Here is a 16,590-nt window from a genome sequence, read left to right on the forward strand (position 1 = left end):
AACCTGAAGACAGAATATAGTTTGACAACATCCGTCTTAATCTTATAACCCATACCACATTTACAATGCTAACAAACGCACATAGGAGGGAAGGATAGAGAAGCGGTAAAGTATGGAGCACAGAATATAGAGTATAGAGTATAGCAATTAGAAAGAATAGAGTCAGACAGAAGCAGCTAATATTGGAATTGGGGAACTATAAATATCAAAAAGCCACCAGTAGTGCACAATCCTATAATCCATACTATAGACGGGGAATCGAGTATGAAGTACACGGACATATTGATAATAGCCACCCCCCAGAACCAAAACCAAGAAAAGGAAGAAAGGGACGCATTGAAGCAATCTTTGACCATTGACCATGGAATGAGATGGGAATCACTAAATCCTGTCCCCCGGGGAACTGGATAGAGCAGAGAACAGAGAATCGAGAATCGAATCGAGACCAAGAACCCGCCCAGACCAGATGTTGGAAAAGAAACATTTGAACACCGTTTGTGATCGCAAAACAAACATACAGGGAGGGGCGCTGCCTTGGCAGCGAATAGAATATAGAGTATAGGAGAGCAAGGAAGTAAAAAAGTAGGAATCAGAGTCCAAAGGTAAGAAGTAAAAGGAGTAGTAATAAAAAAAAGTAGAACCGTTTTGGGGTTATCGGGTCGTTGCATGACATCGTGAAGAATAAAAGAACGCCACCCACCCGGATTCCCAGAACAGAATCCATATCAGAGAGCCACCGAAAGAGAAAAGAAAATAATAAAAAAAGGCAAAAGGGGGTAAAAAGTAAAAGCCAAAACAGTAAAAAGCAGGAGAAAAGACACAAGAGCCACCGCCGTAACCATAAAGCAAAGAGACCATAACCATATAGACAAGAGACAAGGAGACGAGTACAGCCGCTGTCAGGTACATATTGTAGCAATAAAACGGCGTTTTCCTCCCAAACATAAGAGAAGCGTGAGGTGTCTATCTCCAGGTAAAAACGTAAGAAAGTTGATCATTGATCAACAGAAAAAAAGAAACAAAATCCCGCCCTGACTCCCCGCTCCATGGCATAAGCAACACTAACGATACGAAGAGGTATCAAGAGATTAGATTTGAGGTTGCGCCATTTGCGGTTGCGTCGCGGCCGTAGTCGTCCATGTTGACATGGGTTGCGTGGCAGCATAAGGCGCAGATACATAGTACTGGGAGCGATCCGTAGCGTAGTAGGACGGATGGATGGGATTTGATTCGCGACGAGGAACGTTAGGATCGAGACCAGGCATATTGCGATCGAGTGCTGGATGTGGGTTTTCCATCTGGCCGGACATGCTGAAGCTTCCGCGGGAGTAGGTTGCCGGGGTGGAAGGATCCATTGGGGAAGTAGCATCTGTTGCTTGGCTGCGCGAAGAGATGGAAGAGTTGCGGTAGGCGGAAGGGCTGTGTTCCGAGGCTGATCTGTTGCGTTCGTTGAGGGAGCTGGGGAGGCCTGCGTTGATACCGCCTGGGATGGAGGCCATGCTGTGTGCGCTCATTGAGTCCATGCTGCCGCCGTAGGGTCCTGCGCGGAATGCGTGGTAGTCTTCCTGCTTTGGGGGGATGGCGGATTGCCCTGGATTTGGCAGGTACGGATTTGGCGCGGATTGGCTTGCCATCGGCGCGCCCATTGAATATCCCTGGATTGGGCCTTGTTGCGGGGGATGTGTGGCGGCATAGGGACTGGGGTGCATGTAGAAGTCGTTCGAAGGATTTGGCATGGCGTAAGTGGGTGGGGCCATCATCTGCGGGCGATATCCGTATAGAGCGGCATGGGAGGGTTCCTGGGTTTCCACGGCGTTGGCTTCTAGCTCGTCGATCGGGGAACGGAAGCTTTGTTTCTGGGTGAGTTCTGTGCGGGGTCGGATAAAGCGTAGGGAATCGACCATCGAGGGTGGGTTGAGGATGCCGCGCATCACGTCCTCCACACTGTAATATGAGACCAAATGGTGGGTCACGCCCAAAACCGTCACGCTCATTGTCTTCTTGACCAACCCGGAGTCCTTGAATCCGTACGAATCAACCAGGGACCCAACCAATGCCCGCTCGAGCTCCGATTGATGGGATGAACGGTCTGTGAAGGGGCCCGAGCTGGGAGATGTAGGAGAATAGCCCTGGCTGCTATCGTGTCGCGGATAAGGTTCGCCTGGCCGTCCGGCTGGCACTGGTCGTCGAGTGGCCTTCTTCATGGCGCGCTTCTTCTCCCCAGGAGGAAATGGCTTGTCTAGCTCACGGTACACAAGGAAGTTGCCCAGAATGCGACTGGGACTCCAGGTGACTCCATCGGTCCAGCGTTTGATGCCGGATGCATTCTCCTCATAGATGAAGACGCTGCCACTGCGCACGAGATGACTCCGTTCTCTGTCATGAGGGCGTCGGGGGACATGATGCAAGACACCGGTCAAGCATGCCTCGAAGAGGATCAGAGCGTCTTGAGTGGTTGCGACATACCCGGTGAATGTGGGCTCCAACACGGCGGCGGTCCCGTTCACCATGATGTAGAGTGTGAAAGAGATACAATCCCAGGTGCAACCCCCCGGGCGTTTTGCGAGTGATATATTCCCCGATTAAGTGGTCCAAAGGTGCTAAAAAAGAAAGAAAAAAAGGAAAAAGAATTAAGCTAAGAGATCGACCAGGGTATGGAGAAGAAGGAGGAGGTTTTTGAGTTGGGACCCCTCAGTTGGAGAAATTCCCAGGGATCGTGATCGGCCAGCGAGAAGCACGGGCCTTCCAAGTCAAGTCAGCGAGTCAACAGGTTGCACCGATTCGATCAGAAAAAAAGATGGGGATCTACTAGAAACCCGTTCCACGGTTTGAGTTGCGGCAATTCCCAAGCTTTCTTTTTTTTTTTTGGAAGGATCCACTGAGAGAAGGGAGGGAAGGGAATAACTATGTACCTAAATGGGGACCCTGGCTAATTAAGTGTAAGAGAGAGGGGAAGTAAGAAAAGAAGGGGGGGGGGGGGGAGGGAAAGAGAAGGTCTGAGTGGTGATATCTCCACAGGGAAAATCATGGTACAGTGTGATAATCATTAGATTATTTAGATTATTAGATTATTTAGTGATTATTGAATTATCCATTACCATTATTACTTTGTAGATTATATCTTTGTACCTAGGTCTTATATCAAGTTGATACGTACCTAGTTAGATACCCTAGTTCAAAACCTGCAGAAAAAGAAGTATGGTAAAGGGCACCCGAGAGTCTAATGGCTTAATGTTAATGTTAATGTTTAAAAAACTTCGGAGGGTTGGAACCGGAGAGTACTTGGATGGTGGTAGATAGAATGCTGAGGCCTGGAGTATCAATGACAGATATGACATGCGATATTATGTTTTGAGCTTTTTTATTTTATTTTTTATTTTATTTTTTATAATCCTTTTTTATAATTTTCAGCTCTATTTTATTTTATTTTATTATTTTTGCCATTTTCTGAATTTGGTTTAGTTAATCCAGAAAATGAAAAATGGAAAATGGAAAAAAAAAAGAAAAAGAAAAAAGAACAGAAAAAAAAGAAGGAAAAAAGGAGACGGTGGAATTCGGGGGAGCGGAGAAATACGGAGAATGAAACATCAAAAGTCATGATTTCACCAAACCCTCCGCGAAAAGCAGGTACAGTTTCACTTGTAATTAGAGACATACATAACCATGTACTATATCATAAAGTAGAAATTATTCCGGTAGACAGCGATATAGTTACAAACTATCTAATATAATTAAATTAAAACAATATACGAAGTAGAAGAGAAGACAAGAACAGGTCAAGATACAATCACCCCCCCGTGCCATGGGTGATCCCGGTGGAGCCGTGGGTTGAGATCGGAGGGTCTCCGTGACATCGTATACCAAAAGCCAAGGTAGCCCCCAAGTCGATTTTAACCCAGAAGCAACGGACAATATACCCAAGTCTACCTCACCTGCAGGTCGATTCTGACTCAGCGGACACCTGCCTTATTTGGAAGAAAAAAGAGAACAGAAAACAGATCATCGCATGTGCCGGTCTTTCTCGAGGGCAGTTGTGTAAAGTACAGGACAACGCCCGGGGCTGCGACCAGTGGCTCTAGCAGTTGTAATTGTACATCTTATTGGTCCATTTGACTAATCTTCTCCACTTTTCCCATCTGACGCCCCATAAGAGAAATGATCGACTTTGTCTCAGACAAGTTCTGTGGTTTAACTGGTTTAACCTTAGGAACCTCAAGAGGATCCCAATCCTCCGAAGGGCGTCATATCTTCCCATTACGGGACTAATCTCTCCCAAGAGAATGGACAGTGCACGCCATACCGAGCTATTGAAAATAATGACCTCCACCTTGAACTCCGCATGGGTCATTGATCCTCCAACGGCAGTCAAGGATATGCTCCACGGCCTGGAGCAGCCAGTCAGACACGGGCTGAATTCCATAACACTTGTGGTGATTATTCTACTCTTTTTTTTCTTCCTTTTTTTCTTCTTTTCTCCGGGTCCGGGCATCGGTGACTTCTGGATTTACTGCTCCATGACTGGCTTCTCATTTTCACGGTCTATGGAATTTCCCAAGAAGTGCAAAGAGGACTGAGCGCATCCAGTTCCAGGTAGATCTCCGCCTTGACCCGTCGATTTCGGTATACAATCTACATACAATAATGTATACTATTATACCATAAACGGAGTGAAGACCCCGGCCAGTGTTTAAATCCCAATCAGCATGAACGGATGTGCAGAACCGGGGGGAAAATGTTAAATTAACAAAACAAACAAACAAAAAAAGAAGGTTAGGCTTCCGGGCTTAGAGAGAGTTTTCGGTAACTTCTTCTACTTTACTTTACTTTTACTCCTCGGGCCCTCCAGGGCTTCGAAACTTAAGAGGGGAAGAGGGTCCCGTACCTAAACTAATCAGCTAATACCGTCAGCACTAAGAAATTACGACTGGGGTTCGATTGGATGACCAAAACTTTCGCGGGAGATCCTCAGCAGATCCAGGCCACACTGCCACGCTCATGAGTCTTAGCCTGGGCCATACCAAGACACCAGAACCAAGTCTGGTCTCAGCCACTAACCATTGACATGTGGGCTATGCACCCCGGTCAAGCCATGGAGCTAAGGATATAGGATCGGCGGTTTTGTGGTTTGAGATAGAGGGAGAATGAGCGATTTTTGAGAAAAATGAGATTATTATTATTCTGGTACTTCGGACGGAGTACAGGGAAGGGGAATTAATCGAATTGTATGGTGTACGGAGTAGAACGTTAGATAATGGTTCGGAGGACAGTGTTCCGTTGATTTTAGAGTCACGATTAGGGGTCCCAGAGGAGTGGTTGGCCACGCTTTCTGAAACCTAATTGACGCGAATGACAGATGTCAATATAATAAACAATTTAACTACCCTTAGAAAGTATACGACAGACGCGAGAGATTATAATATTTCGATCTAAAATATCAAAATATAGGGCGTAAGTGAGTACGTAAGTATGCGCTGAATGTGATGTATCAATAATAATAATAAGAAACAAAACAGTATAATCGCCGAAGTCCGAACCCAGTCCATGCAGAAAAATCAGGAAGGAGCACACCGGACCAAGAAAAAAAAAAAAACAATAATCAATTCGAAAGTGGAATCGAAAGTTCTGGACCAAGAAATATCCTGAGATCATCGATTATTCTGCACAGCCCATCACAAGCCAAGGATTTCTCTAAGCGCGGGGAGTTCACGGCTAGACTCCGATTACGAGAAGTAAAGAGGTTAGCGTTGGCGGTTGCTAACAAAGGTACCCAATATACGGACAGGAAAATATGTAGCTTGGCATTGCAATCTAATTACCCCACAAATGCTTTAGCAAATCATATCATAACCTCCGAGGGAGACGTGTACTCCCCTACCTTTACCTTTTACGGGAATATGTGGCTTGGATCTTTATTAGCTAGACCAGAGGGCGGTTTCAACAATATTTCAGCAACGGGCGATCTCGGTTTATGACATTATCTTTCCTCGATTCAGAAGATCATCCAGCATGTACTATTCCGTCGATCTCTTGGCTGTTTGATTGTTCGGAGAAACCCACATCCACGGACAGTGCACACCCGTACCCAAAGACTCGGGGCGAATTAGATTATATTATGTTTCTTATTAAGAGTGGGGTTAAAACTCCTAGACGCTTGAACGGGTAGGTGAATACAAACAAAATGTAGGGATTGTAATAAGCAACTGCAGGCCTGTCAGGTAGAGTTTCGCTGACAGTGAAGAAGGGAAAAAATATTATAATATTTTAATCTTATTTTCCCATAGTACGGAGTACTTCGTACTCTGTACTCCTCAATAATCAGCTCTAGACCCGTTTGGGGTTAGAATCGGCGGCGATACGAAGATCGCCTCAAACTAGGCACAGGAGGCCAGGGAGACACAGGAAGTAGGAAGCACAAGAAGCACAGGAAGCACAGATGGGCACAGGCACAGAGCCACACAGGAAATAATAGGCCAATGCACGCATCTTGAAGAAGAAAAAATCCCAATGCGAAATAAAACACACTAATCCAACTAGTCCCGGTGGCGTCCGTACCATGCTTCCTTTGGAACAAACTAAGAAATGCCGCAACTCTCAAGGGTCTAGCACTAAGGGGCGATCATCATTAGGGAACTTGGCGTCAACGAAGATCCGGTTTGGTCCACCGACTGCATAGCAGTCTCGGGGGATTGTAGCTTTGTCCTCGGAGGCTCGGAGAAACTATATATTAATTCTTATCAGAGTATGGAGTACTCCGTACATTTGCATGTATAATACGGAGTATGTAAGCTTGAGATGGTGTCATCTACTTATTGCTACTGAACTACAGATACTATACCATAAAACGGACGGAGTACAATCAAGCGAGAGGTGCATTGCATGTGCATTCACACATGCACCAAATATAAGACTCCCCAGTACCACTATGCACCGTGCCACAAACACAAGTCCCTACATATAGCCTCGCACAGAGATCATGGGGAAACAAAGGACAAAAGCAATCGTCCTACCTCCCTAATTCGTCCACAACCCCGAAGACTGTTTTTGGGACCTGGTTCTCTCACCCGCGCAAGTGCGTACGTAGTCTCTGCCCCTAATTCTAGTTACCGATTGCCGATTGGCTATTTGGATATTGCTTTTAATGTCAGATTCCCAGCCTTTTTACAACAAACGTCATTAGGGTTGGAAGTCAATATCTTATTGGTTGGATACTTTTAAACCTGGACATGTATACGTAGTACAACAGTGACATACTCAACAACCATGTCAGGGCAATAATGCTTAAGTGATGTTGATGTTGGTTTGGCTAATATCGGATGACACGGCTATTGTGGAGAGCGGAAACATTTCGACCATTTCTTCCGTGAGTCGATGTCAGCCTCAGGAGGGTCGGTGGCCATGATCAACGCGATCGTCTATTTCTTCCGTTTCGGGGGAAGTGACTCCGTAGTGGGTGCGCTCTATCCGATCGCGCTTGTCTGTGCATCCAACAATGGACTAGTTCTAATTCAGGTACACCGTACTCCGGACGGAGGTATCCGGAGGCAAAAAAAGACACGAGATAGGAGGCAAAAGGCAAGAGGCGAATAATCCAAGACATCCGTGAATAGTAATGATGATGTCGGGTCATTTGTAGAGGTAATTCCTATGGAGTACCAAGCATCGCCTCCACCTCGTATATCAAGACAGACCCCGTGATCCTCGTGTCAAACCAGCCGATCGGGTGGAAACGATGACGATGAATATGAATGAGTCCAATGAATCCAATCATTTCTCTAATTTCCAGTAATAGTTAATGTTGGCGTGTCATACACAAGGGATCAACCACGCCCATGTGGTCAGAAGGACTGTTCGCAGGGATCACTAGTAACAAAGTCCCAGCGAAGTCCCAGCGCTACGGCTCGTATCTGGTTGTGTGACTTGACTCCTTTTGTTTGAATCAAGGGGGTGTCTTGTATTCTAGAATTGTACATGGAATGATGGACTCCGTACTCCGTACATTGTAGGTATCATAAAATACGAGTGACTCACCCCTATCACAAGGGTTTTACCTGTGTCTCCATGGCTCTAGTACATGATTCCTACGATAATTACAATAGAAAACATTGAAATCATGTTGTTTTACGCTTTGAACTACTTGCTTTGTTGCTGTTATTTTCGGCCTTCCGGATAGAATGTGAAACAAGGCGTCAACCCTTGTTATATATGGATATTTGCTTGCGATCCCTAAGTTCAGCTACTATATACAAAACAACCTCAATTTATTCCCTAAAAATACCCAATTGAACGTCACGATATGTATTACCCTAATGGTCCTAAGAAACATACCAGTGCGAAGAGAAAATCAACTCCCTGCCTCGGCTTCCCGTTCTCCGCTTTCTTATTTCCCCTTTAGGAAGAGCGAGACTCCCGCATCCGGCACTTGGTCGTCGAAGAAAGCCGAGCTAAACCAGAAGCCCTTTTAAGTTAAGGTTTAACTACTAGATCTCAGGTAGTATGTTACTATAGTTATGGAGACCATACTTCACGATCTGACCAAGATGTACTCCGTATCAAAATGCCGGATGATCCACTATTAAAACTAGGTAGAGAGATCCCTATGACGGCTAAATTTAGCTACATAGAAACAGAGCTTGAGATTTCTAAATAGAAGGTAGGGACGCAAAGTTGGAAAAGATCTCGACAACCAATTGAGTTGTGTAATAGATTTGAACAGCAAGAGTTCCTATTATAGGGTACTTTCCCATAGTCCGTCTTTAATAGCCTGAGGATTGCCAGTCATCACACTGCAATCACAGTTAGATTGTCACATTGACATCGATATCAGAGCTACTAAGCGTGTAGTATTACAAGTCTGTTTATACAAACTTTTAGGGGAAAGTTCTTCAGGTTACTATGTAAAGTGTCCTTCGATGAGTACCGCAACCCTGAGACACGTCGCCCTGCATCCATATAGTAGTGGACCTCATGGAGCGTATAAAGCATTTGGATCTATGACATCAGTCGAAAAAAAGCCCCATCGTGATATCTTCAAGATCCACAACGACGCTATTGAGTCTTTTGATAAATGGCGAGCTCATAGGAGCTCCTCTACAGGATGTGCAGCGTAGCCTCTAGGAACGGATATCCCACTAGCCTCGGCCGATCTATGTTTTCGTTTGTGATTGACCCTAGCTAGGAAGACTGGGAATACCGATCTATGTAACCCGCAATGGAGCAAAGAATGTATCCGGAGTAACGTACGGAGTACACTTGTAGATCATAACCTCGGGATCCACTAAATGGTTTGTTCACCGATCCCAACTCGAAAACAGGGGAGCGAACTACGGAGTACATCGCATGTTGTATGCACTAGATAGGACCCCGTACTCGTACTCCATATAATGGTGGGCTTCGGTATGTTACCTATTTAGGCAATGCGGCATACATCGTGTCTCTAGCGCTGCACACTATATTGTACTGCCACAATAGTTTAACAGATTGCCCGATATGTGGGGACGAAGAATATGGATATTATGCACATATATGGAGCATCGCCACTATCCCAGTTCAGCTAGAACGTGTCATCATCGCAGTTCGCAAGATAACACCCAACATTCTAGAAGGCAAAATCCCGACATCTTCTGCGGACCCGCCATGTGCATTCTTCACCATGCAGGAGAAAGACGTCTTCCATACTCAGCCGCCAAGTCGTCTCAGGTGATCGTGCTAGTGTCCAGGTGCATGACAATCGGCATATTACGTACCCCATAATCGCCATTGCCTCATGCAGACCAGACAAATCCATACAACATCCATGTACGGAGTACGGAGTACCTAGTGCAGGATACCCCTATACATTTTACTGTAAGCCACTTTTATGGAGTACTAGTTTTTGACACTATTCCAGCACAAACCTGCATAGTCCACGATCTACACGCAAAAGAAGCGCGCTAGGAAGCAAGGACGCATTTCACCCCCTTACAACCTCCAAGCGTTTACCCGATTAACACGAACCCCTCAACACCGACGTGCCCCAAAAAAAAAAAAAAAAGAAGAATGATGTACATCACTTACAAAAGAGCCCAGATGCATCAAATAGATAGATCGAACGCTCTCGCCGATCCATCCACACCTCTCAGCTATCCACATCACAACGCCCCGCCCTTCCCGGAGGGGTGTTAGCGGAGATGTGATTTGGGAATTTTTTCGTATACATCACAGACCTCAGACCTCGGAGGAGCGGAAGACCAATAGAAAGTACACAGTAAGCGATTCACGCAACCGTTTTCTTAGAGGGGGAAAAAAAGCAGCTGAGATCAGATCGCGGCCAACGGCTTATGCACGCCACTATCCTTTTTTCCCATTTCAATCGAACAAAATACAAAAACAAGGTTCTTGGAAATTGGATGGGGCTTGCAGAGGTTGTCATGTACGAGGCTCGATTCAGTAGGCTTTGTTCGTCACATCTGGGAGCTGGGAATGAGATTGGATGATGCGGATACGTGCTGCAATCGGGATCACCAGATGGTGGGGGAGGTGTGTGCGCGGTGGTGGGTTTTTGAGTGAGAATCTAACGAGGCCCTTTTTTGGTCTTTGAGTGCACCACATTTGGGTTGGATGGGATAAGGAAGGATCGTTGGTTCTGGGTCTATGCTGTTGTGTCCTAATTTGGCCATTGGCAATCTTGTCCCCGGTTTTTATCATCCCTGTTGCGAGGAATTGATCTTTACCCCTTGCTTGGTCTCTTCAGATGGTTTGATCGGGTTTGGGGCTCGAGAGTACGTGGCTGTGATTATCCTTTTCTTTGCTTTTTCCTTGCTTTTTCTCGCGTGTTTTTGGGCTGGGGGAGGGGTGATGTAAAGTATGTTTGTTTCTGCATTGGGTTAGGCGTGTTTCTGTAGGGAAGATGGTTGTTGGGATATTGTTTAGGCTTTGGGATGCTTGTTTTTTTTTTTTGGAGGTGGTTGTTTTATGCTTAGGGTTCAGGTTTAGCTATGAGGTTGTTTGAGACTGTTTGCCTTATTTGGACAAATGGTACTTTGGTATCTTAGTGTGGCTTGGGCGGAGATGATAATGCTTGAAGAATTAAGAAATTTCCATATGTTTGGATATAATTATGCAAATATGCACATTGGAGATCAAATAGTATACATGTCGATATTGTACAGTCAAAGCACATCCAGCGCCGAGTCACTCCCGCTATGCCAATATATCAAAAGAAAAGAGTCCCATCGAGTCATGCATGGGTACCCAAGAATCAAGGCGACGAGCGGAGCACTTCAGCAACAGCAGGGTCTTCCCCATCAATTTCCTTGGAAAACCCACTGCCCTTCCGCACATGCATCAGCAACCGCAAAGCACCAACAGGCGTGACACCTTCAATACGCTTCGCCATACCAACACTGACAGGTCGCACGCGCTGAAGGACCTGCCTCTCCTCATTGCTGATACCGTGAACCTGAGTGTAATCTAGATCCGCCGGTAGTAGCAAATTCTCATCCTGCTGGAACCGCTCAGCCATCTTCTCCTGTCGCTTCAGGTACGGCGCATAGCGGCCTTCAATGGCGACGCGGGTGAGGATCTCTGGTGAAAAAGAGGAGGGGGTATAGACCGTCCCTGTCGGAGACTCGATGGTAGGAATGAGGGTGTTGATGTCGATGCCATCCAGACACAAGATATCGAGAGCGGAACGGATCGAGGTATCAGAGCGCACCTTGAAGCCCTTGCGAGACCAAGCAGACGACGAGAGCCTCGTGTTGCCAAGGAGAGTCTGTAGTTCCTGGATCTGCGCTTCGGTATCAGAGAAGTGGCTCCAACGCTTGTCGGAGACGACACCAGCTTCGCGGGCCATACGAGTCAGACGCAGGTCGGCATTGTCCGAGCGGGTGGAGATGCGGTATTCGCTTCGCGTCGTGAACATGCGGTAGGGCTCTGAGACGCCCTTGGTGATAAGGTCATCGATCATGATTCCGATGAAGCCGTCTGACCGGGTCAGGGTGAGGGGTGATCGGTTCTGCGACTCGAGGCCGGCGTTTGTGCCTGCGATGATGCCTTGTCCGGTTGCTTCCTCGTAGCCTGTTGTGCCGTTAATTTGACCGGCGAGGTAGAGACCGCTGAACAGTTTTGTCTCTAGGGTTGGTCGTAGGTTGCGCGGGTCGATGTAGTCGTATTCGACACCGTAGCCGGGCTGGAGCATGGTTACGTTCTCGAGACCGCGGATCACTCGCAACATAGCGTATTGGGCGTCTGCAGGCACGGTCATTGAGATACCATTCGGGTAGATGACATCGTTCGGTGCGAACCCTTCTGGTTCGAGCCAGATCTGGTGCTGGGTCTTATCCTTGAATCGAATGATCTTTGACTCCAGGGAGGGACAGTACCGTGGCCCACGAACAGTCTCACGGATATGGATGGATTTGTCCAGATTGGCGCGGATGATTTCATGGGCAGCTTCGTTTGTGTGGGTCATCCAGCAGGTAAGCTGGCCTTCATCGCCCACTTCAACAGTTTTGTTGAGATAGGAGAAAGGATGAGGCGGCGAGTCGCCCTTTTGCACTTCAAGCGCGCTAAAGTCGATGGTCTTCCTATCCAATCGAGGCGGCGTACCCGTCTTCAAGCGTCCCAGTTGGAAGCCAGCTTCTTGGAGGGACTTGCTGAGACCGTATGTAGGGGCCTCGCCCATGCGTCCCGAAGGGAACACATCCATTCCAATATGAATCTCACCACCCAGGAAAGTGCCTGTAGTGATAACCACACGACCAGTAGGAATGACCTCCCCGGACTCCAACCGCACGCCAACAATCTTGCCTTGTGCACCGGGGGTGTTCTCAATGCCTTCCGTGGAGAGCACAATATCAGCCACCTTGCCCTCCACAATGCTCAGATTTTCCGTGCTGGCCAGCTCCTCGGACATGTATCGCTTGTAGAGATCGCGATCGATTTGCGCACGCGGTCCCCAAACGGCCGGCCCTTTAGAACGGTTCAAGACTCGAAACATGACACCAGCTTTATCGATAATTCGACCCGCAACACCGTCCATGGCATCCACTTCACGAATCATCGTTCCCTTTCCAATGCCGCCGAAACTAGGATTGCACGAACAAACACCGATATTCTCCAGCGAGGGCGTGACTAGCGCGGTGCGTGCGCCAGAACGAGCAGCAGCAGCGCATGCCTCGGATCCAGCATGGCCACCGCCAATAACTATAACGTCGTATGGTCTATAAACGAACCAATTAGCAAGGCTGTCCGAAAGGACAACAGGGGAAAAATCGCGAACCGTGTATTATCCGTAACAGTCGCGAAACCACGACTGCGGCCCATAAATGAGCGGAGTCCGCGGCCCTGACGCATCAGCGCCACCGACCGTGCTCGAAAAGCCATGGCGGAATGCAATGCAAATGTTAACTAAAAAAACAGCCAGGTACAGGACTTGAAGATCAAATCAAATCGATAAGGAAATTTGTATCTTATCACGTGACAATACTTATAACCGTTAACACCGAAGGCGGTCACACAATGACATAAGCGCTTGCGCCATCGGCCAATTGCGGGGCTGCTGATGTTCAGGTGTAAGCTGATCTGGGCTTTTTTTCTACGACTGACCCCTCTCTACATCTTCAAAACTACCAGCGCAACCAGCGAGACAATCCCCCAAAATGAAGGCATACTGGTACGACAACGTTGAGGTAAACACAAGCCAATTGGCCGTACCCGGCTTTCCAAGCATTTCCTGGTACAGCCCACCCCGAACTAGATCAAACGCTGATGTCATTTGTTTACAGGGCGACCAGCGCGAGCCCCACGATTCCGGCCGCGCCGTGTCGGAAGAGAAGCTCGCCTCGCTAGGCGTTCTATACAAGCACTGCCCCACGATTGCCGCGGTTGACGCCATCGCAGCGGAGCGTGGATACCGTAACCGCGACGAGGTCTGTGTCTCGCCTGCGACTATGGGTGCTATCTACGAGGAGAAGGTTAAGTCTTTCTTCTCGGAGCATTTGCATGAGGATGAGGAGATTCGGTATATTCTTGACGGAGAGGGATACTTTGATGTGCGTGGACAGGAAGACGAGTGGATTCGTATCGATCTTGTTAAGGAGGATATGATTATTCTTCCTGCGGGCATTTATCATCGGTTCACTACCAATGAGCAGAACGTATGTTTTTTCCTTTTTTTGGTTTCCTATGGTTGTGGATTATGGGTCTGACTTTGTTTGCAGTACGTTAAGGCCATGCGTCTTTTCCAAGACGAGCCTAAGTGGACGCCGTTGAACCGTGGTGCCGAGGTTGATGTTAACCCACACCGTAAGACTTATCTGGAGGCTGTTGTCAGCCCTACCGCGGCTGTCTAGGATGGATCACTTTGATATTGAGATGCGTTATGACTGAATTCTTTGCACATATTCTACTGAACGATTGAAATCGAAATTTCTTGAGATTGTCTTACATCACTTCGATTGCATAGTGCTTTTAAATGTACATGGGGACATCAAACCCACAGTAAATCAATCCAAACCATACTTAAGTGGCTAGGAATGGTCGAACGACACTTTTTACAATATCAATTGTCTGGCATACCAGGCGTCCCAACTGGCGTACCTCCCGGCATGGCCCCAGGCATATCAAAATGGTCACTCGTAGCACCACCGCTCTGTTGCCTCGTCATACTCGAGCTGCGCAAGCCACCCATATCAACATTGAAATTATTCATGCGTGAGCCTAGCCGTGCATCCAGGCCACCACGGAACCGCAGCCCCTCCGGCTCCCGACCATGATCGTCAGAGAACCGGGGTGGTCCTGATGCTTCGGTAGAGCCCGCGCTACGCGGTGGTGCCGTTGACCCAGCATCCGAGTCTTCGCCGGGTCGGACACCTGTCCTACCCATGCGCGGCCAGAGGTCTGGAAGCCCGACGACTTGCACCCGAGGCTCGACGACACGCTCCTCGAACCACGCGTGGACTCGCGCTTCGACGAGCTGAGCTATCTTCGGTACATCCTGCAGTCGGCTGCGGGATCCGATGAGTGAGCGCACGGAGAGGTCTAGGCGGTAATCTGGCAGGAAAGAGAATGCGACGTTGCTCTTTGGGCTGCTTTTTGGTGGGAGTTGGTCGTGTGATGTTGTGTGGTCTTCAGGACCAGAGGGTCGATTCCCTGCGTTGTCTCTTGGGTCTGATGTTGGGGGAGCTGGTGATCCGTCAGGCGTTTGAAGTGGCTCTGGTGGTTCGGTTGATGCTGGGATCAAGGATATGCAGAGTGTTCCTGAAAATCTCACAACCGAGACTGATAGCGCTACTGGGATGATGGCGGAGCGTGGTTTGGGGTAGTTCAGAACCATGGATGTCTCGACCGCAATAGAAAGGTTATCATCGCTGAGGTCGACATCCAGTAGCGCCTGTAGCCGTCCACCGTCCGACATGGGGTCGTCAACGGCGATGATGCGGCAGTTGCTGAAGATTGGAAATTCTTCGCCTAGTGAGATATCGGTGACGTTTATCTTGTCTATGAAGGATGGTTTCTTCTCCGGGTTGTTCATTGCCGCCGTCAGGGAGCTGAGAATTGATGAAGTGGGCGAGTCCTTGAGGGAATACGCTGTCTCCCGATACTGAGCAATTGTCTGCGCAATGAGCACATTGAACCAGTCCAGCGACTCGGGCTGATGCGACGAGTGATTCATGCGGTGTCGGCCATGTTTGCTCGTAGGGTTGGTAGGAATGGCACTGTAGTAGGTTTTGCGGAGGATGGAGCGGGTGTTTGTAGAGGTAGAAGGTACGGGGCGAAGAACATTCGACGTGGACGGTTTTTCTCGTAATGACTTTTGGCTATCTTGAGGGGGGTTGTAGACCGAGCTGTAGCGGCGGTGGGTTGTGCGGTTTGACATGCCCCGGGACGGAGGGGGTGGCGCTTCACCAAAAATAAAAAACTTGATGAAAGCGCCGATCAGAAGTACAACTGAGAGTTGGCCGAGAAGAAACCCTTGCGTAAAGGACAAGCTAAGAAGGTGTTAGCAAGATCATATAGTCCACTCCACGGGCAGAGGGCGTACGAGGATTGAGGCGCGAATGGCGCGGGCTCATCTACATTATTATTAGCATACCAGTTCAAATCCTTGGAGATATCATCACTCACTATTTTGCAGCGCCATTGTCAGCGGCTGTCGACAATCCTTGTTCACAGTACCATCTCCAAGTGGAGAAGATGTTCCAGCTTTCGGATCTCCAGGGCTAGCTTGGCCGAACAGCATATCTCTTATCGCTGATATGCCACTCTTGACCGCCTGCCTCTAAAACTTTAAGGAAGCGGCCTTATCTATTTCGGGACTAGCGTCACTTGCATCTATAAAATACGATGAATGCCTGCCACTCGTTTCATTTTAGCTCCGATTTTTGATCTCAGAGTTAAATTTAGCCCATGACTTGCCCATCCCTGGAGGTTCAAGGCTGTTGGCTAGTATTCCACATCACAGAGTGATTACTCAGTGAACGCTTTGACCCTGGGGTATGCTGTTTAAACCGTGCTCAGGCTCAGTGAATGTCCGCGCTTGGCGCATGTTTAGTCGGCCATTAGGTTGTTCACGGGTCCATTGAAATAAACAAACACCATAGCGGGATACAA

At 47.9% G+C, this 16,590-nt stretch overlaps 5 protein-coding genes across 5 annotated transcripts; 2 read left to right on the top strand and 3 right to left on the bottom strand.

Moving 5' to 3' along the window:
* Nucleotides 1-1,088: 1,088 nt before the first annotated feature.
* Nucleotides 1,089-2,510, bottom strand: N7455_011477 (camp independent regulatory protein; the record flags this gene model as incomplete). The annotated part of the gene is made up of 1 exon (XM_040954431.2): nucleotides 1,089-2,510. The coding sequence occupies one exon, from the start codon at nucleotides 2,508-2,510 to the stop codon at nucleotides 1,089-1,091; it is 1,422 nt and encodes a 473-aa protein (XP_040815178.2).
* A 6,870-nt stretch (nucleotides 2,511-9,380) lies between these two features.
* On the top strand, nucleotides 9,381-9,700 carry N7455_011478 (uncharacterized protein; the record flags this gene model as incomplete). The annotated part of the gene is made up of 2 exons (XM_065606674.1): nucleotides 9,381-9,393; nucleotides 9,477-9,700. The coding sequence occupies 2 exons, from the start codon at nucleotides 9,381-9,383 to the stop codon at nucleotides 9,698-9,700; spliced, it is 237 nt and encodes a 78-aa protein (XP_065459840.1).
* Nucleotides 9,701-11,236: 1,536 nt separating this feature from the next.
* On the bottom strand, nucleotides 11,237-13,362 carry N7455_011479 (tRNA modification protein MTO1; the record flags this gene model as incomplete). The annotated part of the gene is made up of 2 exons (XM_040954482.2): nucleotides 11,237-13,199; nucleotides 13,259-13,362. The coding sequence occupies 2 exons, from the start codon at nucleotides 13,360-13,362 to the stop codon at nucleotides 11,237-11,239; spliced, it is 2,067 nt and encodes a 688-aa protein (XP_040815271.2).
* A 275-nt stretch (nucleotides 13,363-13,637) lies between these two features.
* Nucleotides 13,638-14,330, top strand: N7455_011480 (acireductone dioxygenase (Ni2+-requiring); the record flags this gene model as incomplete). The annotated part of the gene is made up of 3 exons (XM_040954436.2): nucleotides 13,638-13,667; nucleotides 13,764-14,135; nucleotides 14,199-14,330. The coding sequence occupies 3 exons, from the start codon at nucleotides 13,638-13,640 to the stop codon at nucleotides 14,328-14,330; spliced, it is 534 nt and encodes a 177-aa protein (XP_040815128.2).
* A 209-nt stretch (nucleotides 14,331-14,539) lies between these two features.
* mmm1 (ERMES complex subunit MMM1) lies at nucleotides 14,540-16,219 on the bottom strand (the record flags this gene model as incomplete). The annotated part of the gene is made up of 3 exons (XM_040954359.2): nucleotides 14,540-15,968; nucleotides 16,022-16,052; nucleotides 16,105-16,219. 3 exons carry the CDS (start codon nucleotides 16,217-16,219, stop codon nucleotides 14,540-14,542), a joined length of 1,575 nt encoding a protein of 524 aa, XP_040815192.2.
* Between the last annotated feature and the right edge of the window lie 371 nt (nucleotides 16,220-16,590).

Source organism: Penicillium solitum, assembly GCF_028829755.1.
Source record: "Penicillium solitum strain IBT 25940 chromosome Unknown utg000009l_segment0_segment0, whole genome shotgun sequence".
Classification (NCBI taxonomy): domain Eukaryota; kingdom Fungi; phylum Ascomycota; class Eurotiomycetes; order Eurotiales; family Aspergillaceae; genus Penicillium; species Penicillium solitum.